We start from the raw sequence: 15,916 nt of genomic DNA on the forward strand, positions 1-15,916 counted from the left end.
GTCTGATCCCTCGTTTCCTCGTTGCTAAAAATGGTGCTAATGTCACCTCCATCCTAAAGTTACTGGGAAAAGTAAATGATTAACATCTTTGAAAGGGCTGGCTTAACGGTGCAAAGGTGGTTGTTATTGTCCTGATTATTAATCCTTGGAGAGAAGACATGGGTTAACACAGCCTTTGGATTTTCAGAACTGGTGTGTAGGAAGCAAGGTAGAGAGCAGCTTGCACCCCCTGCCAACTCTAGGTTCCCTGCCAGTTCAGCAGTGACAGGGTGTCGATGAGGAGCTATTAAACAGACTGCCCTTTTCTTCACTGAGGCGCTTAACTAAGGCACATCTCTGGCAGCAAGAGTTGTGCCGAGGAGGCCAAGTTTTCATGGCAGCTCAGCTGTCTCCTAGCTTTCTGGGTAAGTCGGTTCCTTTCTCTGTCTCATTTCTACTTTAAAATGGAAATGATGATCATGACTAACCTGCCCAGCTCTTTTCACAAAACTGGTTACGAGCTTCCAAGGAAGTAATGGAAGGTAAGCACTTTGAGACTGTCAGGAGCCATACAGCTGGGAGGCGCAATTACTTTGCATGGAGGATGAGAAATAGAAAGAGAGCTAACAGCTCCTTCCTGTCTCTGTGCAAATTCGGAGTCCCCAAAGGCCATTGAGAGCATCTATACTGACAACTCTTTTTAAATAAAGTCTTTCCCTTCGTTTTTTGTTTTTGTTTTGTTTTTTGAGCAGAATCAAAGCGAAAGTGGTAGAGAGGAACCTTCTGATTTACTTTGCAAAGTCATATGTTTCATGGAACAAACAAAACATGTCAGGTATTTAATGCGGCTGTTAGATGCTTACCAAAAAGGTGCCTATTCAACTACAAAGAACACGGTTTAAAGTCAAACATTTTGTATTCATGAGGACAGCAAATGTGTGTGGTGCTAAAGTGATTTAGTTCAATTGACTGTTGGCTGGATGACTGAGCAAGAATATTGAGGCATTTAACAATGTTGATGGTATTCAGGACAAACATTTATCCTCTAGAGGACAGAATTTGATGAGGACGATCAAATGCAACTCCAGTTTCTCAATTATTTATGATTTGAGACCCCAGCGCTATTCATCACAGCTGGTTTTGACACCATTTAATTATTCAAACTAATCAGCTACACCTCTGTAAACTTGATCTGACTTAAAATGGGCTTTGCTGCATCAAAATCATGCCTGTTAACAAATCCTGGGCATCTGCACCCTATTTCTATCCAAAAAAAAAAAAATTACTGTGGCTAGGTTTTGTAAGCTATATTAAGCTGTATGTCTTAAATATTATTAGCTGGTATTTATAAGAAGGGAGTGGGGAGGGCAGGGAGGAGGGAGGCATTGTCTTACTGTTGTCATTTCAAAATCTTTCCTGGTTTGAAAGATCTAAAATCAGAGCTATTCAGAATAGGAAGAATATCCTTTCTTTAAAGAACAGTGAGGTAGCAACATGGGTGGGGGGGGGGCTGGGAGGGGGCGGGGAGACACAGTATAAAAAGTTACTAATATATGGTCATCTTCTAATTTAGGGAAAATTTGAAGTATTTAAAACCAGTAGCATTATTCTTTTTTGGTGGATCTGCTAAAAAGCAAAACTGACAACAGGATCTATAAGATAGTATTAACAGCTGTTTTATCCACAAGAGATAGGAATAAGCTCTAAAACAAAGGTCAGAAAAAGAGATCTTGTGTGACTTTTAAAACCACAAAACAAAACCTTTATGGAAAGAGAGTAGTAACCTCAACCCCAGATTTCCAGATCTCTTTATGTGGAATGATGATGGCTGGCATTTCCTTAGCTCCTCAGTGTCATCCCATGAAGTGGGTGCTGTTCTATTGTCCCCATTTTACAGATGAGGAAACTTGACCCCTGAGAACACTGAGGCTTTGGGTGACTCTGTTTGAAATGGCAGAAGTACGTATTAAGACCAGGGCTTTCTGAAGGGAGTCTACATGTTTAACTTTGACACCCTCCAGACTTTCATTACAGTGTCTTGTAATGAGCTGAAGTCAGAAGAAGAAAAAAACCAAGATTACCAGTGATTGTCCAAAACTGATCATGTCGCTGACGGGCCAACACTTACCTTGGCAGAAAAGCAGGTGGGGGAGCAGCCAAAATAAGGAGCCCCCACTAAGACTGCTGGGAGCCCCATTACATGATCTTTTTGGTCTAGATCCTTCCCAGATCACTGATAATCTGACTTATAAAAATCTTAAAATTAGTCAACGAATCATAAGATGATAGAGAAATACCACATGATAGTTGATATTTGGCCCTTAATAGGAAATAAAGCAACTCATCTAACAGTTATGAGTACCTGTTATTCTCTGGACACCATGTAATACACAAAGATGAATTCGAGATACTGCACTCAAGTTCAGTCTGGTGGAGGTGGAGGCCAGAGTGTACGCAGCTGAAGTAGGTGGAGGGCAAAGCAAATTAAGTGGAGGAGCGCAAAGGAGAAGGGCTCCTATGAATTTTGACTGGGTATTTGACCAAAAGTTCTATTTGCCCCATCTTGTTTAAAAATCATGGATGGAAGTGGTGGGGGAAGATGGCGAATAGCTGTCATATTTTCAGAACTTTACTGCTTGGAGGGAAATGAGAAAAATGATTAAGTGGTAATATTGAGTCTTTGTGTAAAGATGATGCTGAAAGCAAGCTTTTTGATCTTGTCAGATAAATGTTGGAGACTATGAAAAGCTGGCGACATTCTACCTTTAGCAGATTTTGCAGTCACTGGAAATAACATCAATCCTTGTGTCAGGATAGTGTTTGATGGCTCTGTTCCCTTGGCTACCTGAGCTGACTGCAACCTCAGTCTTCCCTGGCCTCCACAGTCATAATCCAGGAGGCTTCCAAAGGCGCGATGGTAGTATAATCTTTCCAAAGGAGGGAGCTCCAAAGCTCTAGGGGGCGGCAGAATTAATAGGCAGGGCTCCGGAGCCTCATTAGTTTAAAGGCTGAGCACAGCGATCAGACCAGAGGCCCAATCCCCCATGACGAGATCCTTCGGGGCATCACCTCCATTACAGTCAACTCCAGCTGAGCTAAATTTGGGCCGGTTGCTCATTTTAAATCAAGAGAAAAAGCTTTGTCCACCTGAGCCCATGTGCTAAGGGACCAGTGGCCACAGTCACTTTCTGTCCAGTGCAGACGTCTAGTGTTGCCCGTGACATAATCAGGAACAGAGGTGTAAGGCTGCCTTCAAGATGGCAGAAAGCGACCCTGTAAAGCTTCCTGAGCTTCAGTGACAAAATGCCTAGGTTAGGTCTTAAATGTCTTGAAGAAAAACATTTTTTAAACCCTTATTATGAAGAAAATCATGGTTGGTTAAGCTGAGCTTCTTACCAAGAGTAGGGGGAAAGTGAGTTTGCTGAATTTCACACATTGTATAGAAAAACATTATTTTATAGACCTGCTATAGTGTGATAGGCATTGAGATGTACTCTCCAAAGATAGGCTGGTTTTCTGGGGCAGTAAGGCAGTGGTTTTAGAGAAAGCCATCTGGATATGGCTAGGGGAAGAGAAGGACAGGCATTCCTAGCAAGGTAAATGGCACTGAAGGAAAGATGGGGAAACCTTCTGGTCATTTCAAAGGCACAAAGTTAAAACTGTCTGGATTTGGGCAGGGAGTTGGTGAAAGACAGGATGGAAACTTGAAAACCTGGTCAAGCAATGTGGAATCTATCCAGAGGTTTCGGAGTAAGAGCATAAAGTCAAAGCAATATTTGAAGAAAATCAGTGTGGCAGCCGTTTGGAGCCTGAGCAGAGGAGAGGAGGCAGAAAGATGTATCGTGACCAATACCTGCACCCAACCCTGAAGCACGGGGCTGTAATCATGACCTACATTCATCAGTCTTCTGTGGGACAGTACTCTTAACACAACTGTGGGCTGCCTGAACTCAGACTCTACATATTGGGTCACCAAGTCCAAAATATTGTCTTCTCTGCTTCTTTGTGAAGCTGAGTAATCTGAAAGATTTCTCGGTGTGTTTTCGTTCAATTATTTTTTCGAATTGAGCCACAGAGTGGTAGAACAGTACGTCTCCACATTCCCTTTCAACAACCTCTCATATCAACTCCAGGCAGAAATGATGTAGCCTGTTTCATCTCCCAAGAATTCTGAGTATATCAACTTTAGTGGTTGGTTGCTTGGTTTTTTGTTTTACTTTATTTTAAATCTTCTGTTTCCAGTTGGCTGTCTTCTGTGATTGTGTGCCTGTTAATACTCAGAATATTCATTTTGAGAATTCCAGCTTTGTTATGTAGACAAATTACATACAAGCTTAAATCTTAAACTGTTTGTCAGTGCTGAATGAGGTAACTTTCCTGTACACACTCCATCGGCCAGTGTCACTTCAAAGGATTTTAACACCAATTAAAATCACATTTACTTTGAAATGCCAGTTCTGATGGAGAAAAGCCACTCCAGGATCAGATGATATTATCAGCATCTAAATGAGCCAAGTGGTACTGCAAGGAATTACAGATGGCATTATCATCCAGACAAAATCAGAAAGCCTTAGGCAAACCCCTTGGGTTCTAATAAAATCAGATTTAACATTATTTATGACTATTCTTTGTTTTCTGTCATTCACATAATTGGAAAAGTGAAATAGAGGCAACGGATCAGACCAAGGGTTTTAGATAACAAAGAGTTTGATTGGCCATATTGAATGACTGCTTTAAACAGTGCAGACAGCTGCTCCCAAGCAGCCTTGGTCAATTGCATTATATCATAATAGAGGCTCAACCTTAGTCCATAGCTGGGGTGGTCAGATTTACACAGTGGGGAAAATAAATATCAATAAACAAAGCAAATCTCGAACAAAAGCACTAAAAGCTGAAATCTCTCAGCAGAAGATATCTCAGCAACGCAACCCTGAAGAGGTACACGCTGGAAGTTTGACCTTCAAAACGCAGAAACAAAAGGAAGTCAACTTATTTCAGGGGTTTGTGTATAGACTGAATTAGTGTCTTCCAGAATACAAATCTATTTCCAAAGGTTTTCTGCCCCTGAGTATAGCTCAGGCTTTCAAGGCAATTCTCAGAGGCCAGCTCCCCAAGTATGCTGAACGTGGCTCGCGTCGCTGTGTTCTTGTAGATGTGAAGATACCAGACTCATTACTTTGTGCCAAACACTTTATCTTATTTCAGAGAAAAGAGCCATAGGCAGCCTTACGCCCCTTTAAACCAGCATTTGCCAAACCATGGGTTATAATCCATTGTAGAATAGAAAATACCAGAGTTTATCACATTTAGTAAGACTAAGAAAAGAGTAAGAGTTGTCATGATACACACTTTCCCCAGAGAGCTGTGTTGAATTAATACGTGTGGGGCTTTTTGTTTTCTTTTTTCAATGGACAACAGGGAAGGGCTACTGTTATGAAAAATTCAATATACAGCAACCAAGAAGAAGGAGTCCGTGCATACGGTGTCTTGGATCAATAGTGGCCCCTATGTTTTTATACCTTAAGTTCCTTGAGAAAAGTGAGTTCCTCCATGGAGAGAAGAGAGGGGCTCCTCACCGAGAAGTAGTCTGTGCATAAAAAAGACAGCCAGTTCCTTGTTTTCATTATGCCTAATGTAAATACTGTAGGAAACATCCGTAATTGCCATGTGGCTCCTTTGTGAGAAAAAGTCTGCATGCTCCTAAACTCTGTTACATCTGCTACGTGTAAAACATTTCTCCTGATAATTTTGTGTCACTTTGCTCCTGCTCTTTGCGGCAGCTGTGCACTGCTAATGACTTGCCTTATTAGTTAGCTCCCGTACTTTCTTGGGTTTGAAGCACACAGGGGAGAAAAAAATTGACTTTTCAGCAACCTTGTTTTAGGCTAATGGATGATGTTTCTGTCCATGGCAAAGAGAGTTGCTTCTTCCACTGCTGTTTTTCTAAAGAAGGGTAATTTAAATAAAATTAGAGTTCCCAAATAATTCATCAGAGACATATATTTGAGCCAGTTATGACAACTGATTGGGCTGTATATTAGTGTCATTTCAGGACTGAGTCTTTATAGTCAATTTGCAGTCTGACAGTTATAAAATGAGGCTCTGTGACCTGTAAACATACTGCAAATCATGGTGGAGATGATACATCTGACTGGAAAATTCTTGCTCATCCTTTAGGACTCGGAAATTACCTCCTGTCTCCCATCTTCCTCCATGCTCCTATCTTAGTTTCTTCAGGCCTCTTTTCTGTTAATCACATTTGACTTTCATTATCTCTTTGCATGTTTTTCTCACGCATCAGACTTTGACATATCCAAAAAGCGATACTGTTTCGTAATTCCCCTGCCTACGTCAGAATCTGTAATAAAGTGGGTGATTGATGAATTAGTAAAGAATGAAATCCTTTTATCTTCACATCCTTCACAGGTTTGTTATGAATATGTCAGTAGTAATTATTTCTGAAGTTGAGTTTGGGGAGGTAACACTGGCAGTGGCTTGGGAGGAGTAAATTATGCTTTTGGGTGTAAATAGTTACTCTCTTTCTACAACCTTGTTGTTCAACGTCTAAAGTGTGTCTAAAATCTTTGAAATCTTGCTGTTTTCTTCCCTAGGAAGTCCAGCGCTGTACGGCTGATATGAACATCACTGCAGAACATTCCAATCATCCAGATAACAAGCACAAAAACAGATACATCAACATTTTAGCATGTGAGTACTGAACTTTGAAACTCTCTTCAACTACGAGGAAATGAAATCTTCATGCTGGGTATAAGCCGAAAGCCAAACAGTCAGAATCAGGGTGCCAAGAGAGAACTATACTTGCAAGTTAACCTCCCATTAGCCCGTCTTCAACAGTGTATAGGAAGAAGTGGGGGCTTTGCTTAGTCTTTCATGAAGCTGTCAGATCTCTTTCATTAAGCTTAATAATAAGATGATTGAAAGAAGGTATCTGAGCTTCACGGTTTTCACATGAAGTGATTCTATATCCAGTGCTGGGAACCAAAATTTTAATGTCGTGGTTATCTCGACATGGCTTTTAACCAATGACAGCTAAGTCTTTTAATACACACAGTAGAAATTCTGAGAATTGAATCAAGTAAGTTGGATTTCAAACCCACCTTTCTAAGACTAGGGAATTGGTCTGTACCTTCAGTTACAAACCTCGAGTCCCTGTGGCCCCCGTGTTTTGTTCTGTCCCGCATATTTCCAGGGTCAAGAGCATCCAGGAGGTTCAGGACTCAAGTAGATTCTTACGGCGCCTCAAGGAATCCCTCAGAGCACCGGCTACTTCTCTGGCCTGAATGCCACTTTTCCTAGACACTGGGGCTTGGGTCACTGGCAGATAATGTTGTTCGTTGACATTAAGGGCAGGAGCGCAAATGTTTACGGTTAACATTCATGGTATTAAGGAACACACTACACAGAATTTTATGTAACGGTGCATTTAAATTGCACCATTTAACTTTGAACACTACTGTAGATAGTTTTTAACACTGCAGCGAGGTAATAATTCACATCCCATATAAAATTCACTCATTTAAAGTTGACTTAAATTTAAAGTAAATTTCAGTGATTTTTCAGTATAGTCACAGATTTTTTTGTGTAACTGTCACCACCAATTTTAAAACATTCTCACCATCCCAACAATAAACCCCTTTACCCATTAGCAGTCACTCCCAATCCCTCCCTTTCCACAGTCCCTAGAAACCACTTATCTACGTTCTGTAATGTGCCTATTCTGACATTTTATGTAAATGGAATCATCTAATATGTGGCTTTTTGTGGCTGACTTCTACTTAGTATGATGTTTTCGAGATTTATCCATGTTATAGCTTGTGTCAGTATTTAATTCCTTTTTATGGCTGAATAATACTCCATGGTGTGGATATACCACATTTTGTTTACTCATGTATCATTTGATGGACATTTGAGTTGTTTCACATTTTTTATTATTATGAATAATGCCCCTAAGAACATTTGTATACATGGTTTTGTGCAGACATATATTTTTAATTCTCTTGGCATTATACTTAAAAATGGAGTAGCTAGGTCATATGGTAAGTTTATGTTTAACATTTCAAAGAACTGCCAAACTGTTTTCCAAAGTGGCTGCTGCACCATTTTACTTTCCCACCAGCAATATATAAGGGCTCCAATGTCTCCACATCCTCGTCAACACTTGTGACTTTACTTATTTATTTATCTTATTTTGGTAAGAGCCACCCTAACGGCTGGGAAGTGGTATCTCACTGTGGTGTTGATTTGCATTTCCCTAGTGATTAGTGATGCTGTGCATCTTTCCTGTGCTTATTGGCCATTTGTATATCTTCTTTGGAAAAAATCTCTATTTGGATTCTTTGCCCATTTTTTCTTTTCTGAAGACATTTTTTTTTTTTATTAGTTTCAGGTGCACAAAACAATGTAATAGTTAGACGTTTATCATTCATACCCCTCACACAGTGACAACCCCCCTCCCCCCATCCACTATCCCTCTGACATCGCACAGAGCCATTATTTTTCCACTGTCTCTATTCCTAATGCTGCACTCCGCTTCTTGTAACCATATATATATACAAGTTTATGTATATATATAAAAACTTGTAGTTGACATTCATTATTGTTCAGCTTCAGCTTCAGGTGTACAGTGCAGTGATCCGGCATCTACATCATCCCTGAGGTGGTCTCCCTAATGAGAAAAGTGTCCATCGGATACCCTACAAAATCTTTGCAACATTATTGATTACATTCCCCAAATTGACTTTTGTAACCCCGTGGCCATCTTGTGGTTACTGTTTTCTAATCCCCTCACCTTCCCTCTTATCCCCACCCCTCCTCCCATCTAGCAACCCTCAGTTTTTTCTCTATGTCTCTGAGATTGTTTCTGATTAGTTCGTTCATTTATTCTTTTCTTTAGATTCCACATATAAGTGAGATCATATGGTATTTGTCTTTCTTTGTCTGATTTATTTCACTTAACATAATGTTCTCTAGGTCCATCCATATTGTTGCAAATGGTAAGATTTCATTCTGCTTTATGTCTTTGCCCATTTTTTAATTGGATTACTTGTCTTTTTTTTAGTTGTAAAGTTCTTTATACATTCTGGATACAAATCCCTTATCAGATAGATAGTTTGCAAATATTTTCTCTCATTCTGTGCTTGTCTTTTCATTTTCTTGATGGTGTCCTTTGAAGCACATATTTTTTAAATTTTGGTAAAATCCAGTTTATCTATTTTTTTCTCTCGTTGCCTATGCTTTTGGTGTCATATCTTAGATACCATTGTCTAATCCAAGATCATGGATATTTACACCTATGTTTTTGTCAAAGAGTTTCATGGTTTTAGCTTTTATATTTAAGTCTTTGATTCATTTTGAGTTAATTTTTATAAATGGTGTGAGGTAGGGGTCAACTTCATTCTTTGCATGTTGATATCCAGTTGTCCGAGCACCATCTGTTAAAAAGACTCTACTTTCCCCCACCAAATTGTCTTAGCACCCTTATTGAAAATTAACTCACCATGAATGTAAGGGTTTACTTTTGCACTCTCAATTCTGTTCCATTAATGTGTATCCTTATGTCAATACTGCACTGTCTTGATTATTGATGATAGGTTTGTAATAAGTTTTGAAATTGGAACCATGAGTCCTCAAACTTTCTTCTTTTCCAAAAATTTTTTGAGTAGTCTGGGTCCCTTGTGTTTCCATATGAATTTTAGTATCAACTTATTTCTAAAAAAAATGTTGGGATTTTGATACAGATTGCATCGAATGTGTAGATTACTTTGGGGAGCATTGCTATCTTAACAATATTAAGTCCTCCAATTCATGAAGATGGGATGTCTTTCCATTTATTTAGGTCATATTTTATTTCTTCCAACAATGTTTCATAGTCTGCATTTTATAAACACTGCACTTTTGTTAAATTTATTTCTAAGTATTTCATTCTTTTAAATGCTATTGTAAATGGAATTGTCTAATTCTTTGTTCAGATTGTTTATTGCTAATGTGTAGAAATACAGTTGATTTTTATATATTGACCTTGTGTCTTATAGCCTTGGCTGAACACATTGATTAGTTCTAATAGTTATATTTTGTGGATTCCTTAAGATTTCTAAATACAAGAGCGTGTCATCCAAGAATATAGTTTTACTTCTTCTCATAAATAAAGTTTTAGAAAAACCACAAGTCATTTTTTAAAAAGAGTATTTATTTCTTTCAGTTGTCTAAGAGAATGAGGAGGTAAAAGACAGAACAAGTAAGAAGAATCAAATTTTTCTTTTCTGTCCAAGTCTTTAAATGAATTGACTCTGGCAATATTTGTTGTCCAATGCAGTCAAGGCGTTGCTGAGGTTGTGAGGACTTGGCCATGTATAGAACTCATTTCTATCCATGTACGTCAGGCAGGGTTATGTACACATATGTGCCTTGAATATAGCCACACGCATCATTCTGTCCACCGGAGCAACCTTTACTTCTAGTGACTCCACTGCCTTGGCTAAGAAGAGGGAGGAAATCAAAGCAACTTCTTCTGTGTGATGTGACCAAGTGTCATGGTATTCTGCTGGAAAACCACCATCTCCGGTCAGGTGTGGTTGTGCTTTTATAAGTTCATTTCTGGTTTTACTTTCACAAATTGAATTCCATGTGGTTTTATTTTCATAAGTTCAGAGTTGGGTTTTGGTGTTTTCTTGGCCACTTGGTCAGATTCTGGGCATATCATCTGTCACATTGGTCTACCCCTATATTAATGCAAAGAGTAGCATGGAAATGTCATGGAACAAGTAAAATTAGTCCATGGATATACCAGAAAAATAATGTAGGAAAAGCCTTCTCTTACAGAGCCATCACAGCTTTCAAGGTACAGGTGGATGCCACCACGCCACCTCCTATATTGATCTATTTAGCCATTCTACTGCCTCATTAATTATGAATTTTGCAACTTGAAGAATATGTGTTTTTACTGGTCAGTCTGAGCAGTAACAATATACAGTATAATGCTGCTAAGGCAGAGCAGTTTGTTTCCAGGTGCCTTAGGAGAAATTTTTCATTTGGGGCATCCCTGTTCATATCAGCTGTAGTCTGAGAGTTTGTCAGAACTATAAAAACAATTCACAGTTCCAAGAATGTAAAGAGTATATCAAAAAGTGCTTGATATATTCTGTCATTCATGGCTAGGCTAATCGATTTATTGGACTTCTTTTTGAACTAGCCTTTTTTTTCATAATTTTTTATTTTTCAATTACAGTTGATATACAATATTATATTAGTTTCAGGTGTACAACATAGTATTATATTAGACATTTATATAACTTACGAAGTGATCACCTCAATAAATCTAGTACCCACCTGAAACCATATTTACTTATTGCAGTATTATTGACTATGTTCCTTATGCTATACTTTACATCCCCATCACTATTTTGTAACTACCAATTTGTACTTCTTAATCCTTTTTGCTTTTCCACCTTCCCCCCAACCCTCCTCCCATCTCATAACCATCAAAATGTATGTGAGTTTGTTTCTGTTTTGTTTGTCTATTTTGTTCTAGTTTCCACATGTAAGTGAAATTATATGGCATTTGTCTTTTTCTGTCTAACTTACTGCACGTCCATCCATGTTGTTACAGATGGCAAGATTTCATTCTTTTTTTGACTGAGTTATATTCCATTGGGTATACTATGTACCACCTCTTCTTTATGCATTCATCCATTGATGAACACCCAGGTTGCCTCTGTATCTTGGCCATTGTAAACAGTGCTGCAATGGAACATAATGGATATATATGTCCCTTTGAAGTAGTATTTCGGGTTTCTTTGGATAAATACCCTGAAGTGGGATTACTGGGTCCTTCTTTGTCTCTTGTTATAGCCTTTGTTTTACATTCTGTTTTGTCAGCTATAAGTATTGCTACCCCAGATTTTATTTTTGTTTCCATTTGCATGAAATATCTTTTTCTATCCCCTTACTTTCAGTCTGTGTGTGTCTTTCCATCTGAAGTAGGTCTCTTGTAGACAGCATACATAAGGGTCTTGTTTTCTTAACGATTCCGCCACCCTATATCTTTTGATTGGAGCATTTAATGCATTTAAACATTTAAAGTGATTATTGACAGATACACAGTTATTGCCATTTTATTGCTGATATTCTTTATTTTTTGTTTGTTTCCCCACTTCTTAAAGAAATCCCTTTAGCACTTAATACTGGCTTGGTGGTGATGAGCTCCTTAGCTTTTTCTTGTCTGGGAAGCTCTTTATCTCTCCTTCGATTTTAAGTGATAGCTTTGCTGGGTAGAGTAATCTTGCTTATAGGTCCATGATTTTTCATCACTTTGAATATTTTGTGCCAATCCCTTCTGGCCTGCAAAGTTTCTGTTGATAAATCAGCTGACAGTGACATGGAAGCTCCCTTGTAGGTAACTACCTGCTTTTCTCTTGCTGCTTTTAGGATTCTCTCATTACCCTTTGAAATTTTAAAAATGATGTGTCTTGGTGTGGGCCTGTTTCGGTTCATCTTGTTTGGGGCTCTCTGCACTTCCTGGACTTACATATCTATTTCCATCACTAAGTTAGGGAAATTTTCTGTCATTATTTCTTCAAATAGGTTTTCAATTCCTCAGTCTCTCTCTTCTCTTTCTAGTTCCCTATGATGCAAATATTAGTGCGCTTGATGTTGTTCTAGAGGGTCCTTACAAAATCCTCATTTTTTTTTTTTTTTGGATTCTTTTTTTCTTTTTGCTGTTCTGATTGAGTGTTTTCTGTTAACTTCTCTTCCAAATCACTTTTTCAGTCCTCTGCTTCATCTAATCTGTTGATTCCCTCTAATGTTATTCTTCATTTCAGTTATTGTAGACTTTATTTCTGACTGGGTATTTTTTATGTTTTCTATCTCCATTTTTATGTTTCCTATCTCTTTATTGAAGTTCTCCCTGAGATTATTAAGCATCCTTATAACCAGTGTCTTGAACTCTGTATCTGGAAGATTGCTTGTCTCCATTTTGTTTAGTTCTTTTTCTGGAGCTTTGTTCTGTTCTTTTATTTGGGACATGTTTCTTTGTCTCCCCATTTTAGCTGCCTCCCTGTGTTGATTTCTATGTATTAGGTAGGGCTGCTGTGTCTCCCGGTCTTAGTAGAGTGGCCTTACTTAGTAAGTGTCCTTACTAAGGGGCCCAGGGGCACAGTCTCCCTGGTCACCTCTGTCAGGTGCTCCAGATGTGTCCCTTGTGTGGGTAATGTATGCCCTCCTGTTGTAGTTGAGCCTTGGTTGCTGTTTGTACATCTGTGGGAGAGAATGACCCTCAGGCTGATTGGTTGTGAGGACTCGCCATAGCTACAGGGGAGGCGCTATGGTGCAGAGGCCAACTGTACGGAGCAGGATTCGCTTTAGGAGGGCTCTGGTGCCTACCCAGAGTGTGTCATTGTGCCCTTCCAGTGTGTCATCCCTGGAGGTGGCCAGGTGATGCTCCTGCTTGGTCTGAAGCTGGCCACTGGCCATGCCAGCCCTGGAACCCCCTGAGAGGGGGGTCCACCACAGGCCAAGGTCAGTTGAAACCTGTGCCCCGCCCAGGGCCACCTGGCATGAACCACAGAGCAATCTGCAGATGGCTGCCACCACGCTGAACTTGGAGGTACCTCGTGAGGCCAAGCTGCAAACCGAGGTCGGCTATCACTAGTGCTGGGCTTGGGCCTGCTCAGCAATTGGTACGGGACATGCCAAAGCCAAATGCTACTTGTTTGGGGTTTGTGAGCCTTTGAGAGATTTTCAGGAAAGTCTGCAGCAAGTCAAGGCAGGCCATTTGTGTGGAAAAGCCACTGGAAGCAGAGTGGGTGGGCCCTAAAGTTAGTTAAGGGGACGGTCTCAGGGAGTCACCATGGAGGGGTTGATGAATGTTGCTGGCCAGGTTGTTGGAGACTTAGATATGGCAGCCACCTGTGTCTGCATGCCAGCAGGGGGTAGGGATCAACAAAGGAACAGTGTCTTCTGCAGCACTTCTCTCTGGCAGAAAGCTGCCTCTCCAGCCCTTTCTCTGAAGCCCTACAATTCAGTTCCTCCATTTATGTCCCTGGCATCTTTTGAGCCACTGCCCCAGCACTGGAGCTCAGCAGCAAGTGAGTCTGTCAGTGAATAAGTCTCTGCACTGTCCCTTTAAGAGGGGTGCCTGGGATTCCAGCTGCCCTCTATCTCAGCCACAATCTCTGCTGGTTTTCACAGCCAGAAGTTATGGGGACTTCTCTCCTGGGCACTGGAACCCTGGGCTGGAGAGCCTGGTATGGTGCTGGGTCCCCTCGCTCCTCTGGGGGGGACCTCCACAGCCAGATATCCCTCCCAACTTTTAATTTACACACGGGTGTGGGATCAGCCCATTCCATCTCTCTGCCCCTCCTAGAGTCTTCAAGTGGCTTCTTCTTTATGTCCTTAGAGGTAGGTCTTTGGTTCAGCTAGGCTTTGGACGATTCTCAAAGTTTCGTAGTTTAGTTGTAATTTCGTGTGGTCATGAGAGGAGGCAAGCCCAGCCTTTACCTACTTTGCCATCTTGACTTGAAATCCTCTGAACTAGCCTTTCATGATCATGAGTATAAACAAATGTAAATTGGCTTTTGCCCTTTTCTAGGTAAGGAAAAATAAAATTGTGATCTCAGCTTTTTTTTATTCAATTTGTTATCCTAAAGTTACAAGCTCAGTTGGGCAACTAGAGGCACATAGCATCACATCCGTTTTGTTCATAAGTTAAAGTTAAGTGGATCCAAAAACCTGTTCATTGACTCAGATTCCTGCAATGACACTACTCTTAGAAGCAGTTGTAGTTCCCTCAATTAGGTTCTGTTGGAGTCATGGGGAGTCCAACTGAATTTAGCAATGGAATCTTCTGAAAATAGAAGTTGTCAACTTGGTATAATAATCAGGCTTTATGTTTGTATTAATGGGGGGGTGTGGGGGTATGGGTAATCAAAGGCCTTGTAAATTGGTTTTAAAACATAGGACAAGAACATTTTGGAGGGGTGCAATTTGCATGAACTAATAATGACCTCAGCATTCCTTTTTTGGGCACTCACAGGTCAGAGCCTGAGGCAGAAGTGTCCCTATATTTGTGCAGTTAGTTTGAATGCTGTATCTTTTAATTTTTAGTTGTTGTTCTGGCAAAAGATTTCTCAGGGAGCTTCTGGGAGACGCCACATTACCTGTTTGCTTTATTGTGTGCTTCAGAATGCTGCTAGTTTTTGAATTATACATTATGGTTTTTCTTTTTCTTTTTTTTTTCTTATCCTCTGTAGATGATCACAGTAGAGTGAAGTTAAGACCTTTACCAGGAAAAGACTCTAAGCACAGCGACTACATTAATGCAAACTATGTCGATGTAAGTCAAAAATGTTTTTATAAACCTGTTCGATAATTGAAGAGTGCCTCAGAGACTGTTGAATGTGTTTTAATGATGCACAGAGCTTACACTAAAAACACAGCTTATTCAATATGGATGGCACTTGAATTATTAACTGGTCTGTGATACTGCTTTCATCGTACTTTGTGCTGTGTCACCTTTGAAGGGTTACAACAAAGCAAAAGCCTACATTGCCACCCAGGGACCTTTAAAGTCTACATTTGAAGATTTCTGGAGAATGATTTGGGAACAAAACACTGGAATCATTATCATGATTACGAATCTTGTGGAAAAAGGAAGAGTAAGCACCTTTTGGCTTAATATGTTAATCGTGTATCCTTGTTCAAAAAATATTTATGGAGTACCTGTTATAGGTAGGAACTTGACCAGGTATAAAGAGTTACAGAAATGAAAAGTGCCCTCTCTGCCCTTACCTTGCTTGTGGTCTAGGGGGAAAGAGAACTACCCACTTACAAGAATGGATTAAATGTGATAATAGAGATGAATAAGGTATTATGTGAATGTTAGAAAAATGCATGAATGTATCTTCTAGTACAGATATTT

General features: G+C 39.8%; 1 protein-coding gene across 3 annotated transcripts in view; it reads left to right on the forward strand.

The window, feature by feature from the left end:
- PTPRG (protein tyrosine phosphatase receptor type G) overlaps positions 1-15,916 on the forward strand; it is a 693,857-nt gene that overhangs the window by 649,729 nt on the left and 28,212 nt on the right. For all 3 annotated transcript variants that reach the window (XM_019728372.3, XM_019728373.3, XM_019728374.3), the window contains 3 exons: positions 6,591-6,687; positions 15,249-15,331; positions 15,519-15,653. In XM_019728372.3, the coding sequence (XP_019583931.2) occupies positions 6,591-6,687; positions 15,249-15,331; positions 15,519-15,653 (315 nt within the window). The remainder of the gene's footprint in view (positions 1-6,590; positions 6,688-15,248; positions 15,332-15,518; positions 15,654-15,916) is intronic.

Source organism: Rhinolophus sinicus, chromosome 5 (genome assembly GCF_057876585.1).
Source record: "Rhinolophus sinicus isolate RSI-liver-muscle chromosome 5, RSI-T2T, whole genome shotgun sequence".
Taxonomy (NCBI): Eukaryota; Metazoa; Chordata; class Mammalia; order Chiroptera; family Rhinolophidae; genus Rhinolophus; species Rhinolophus sinicus.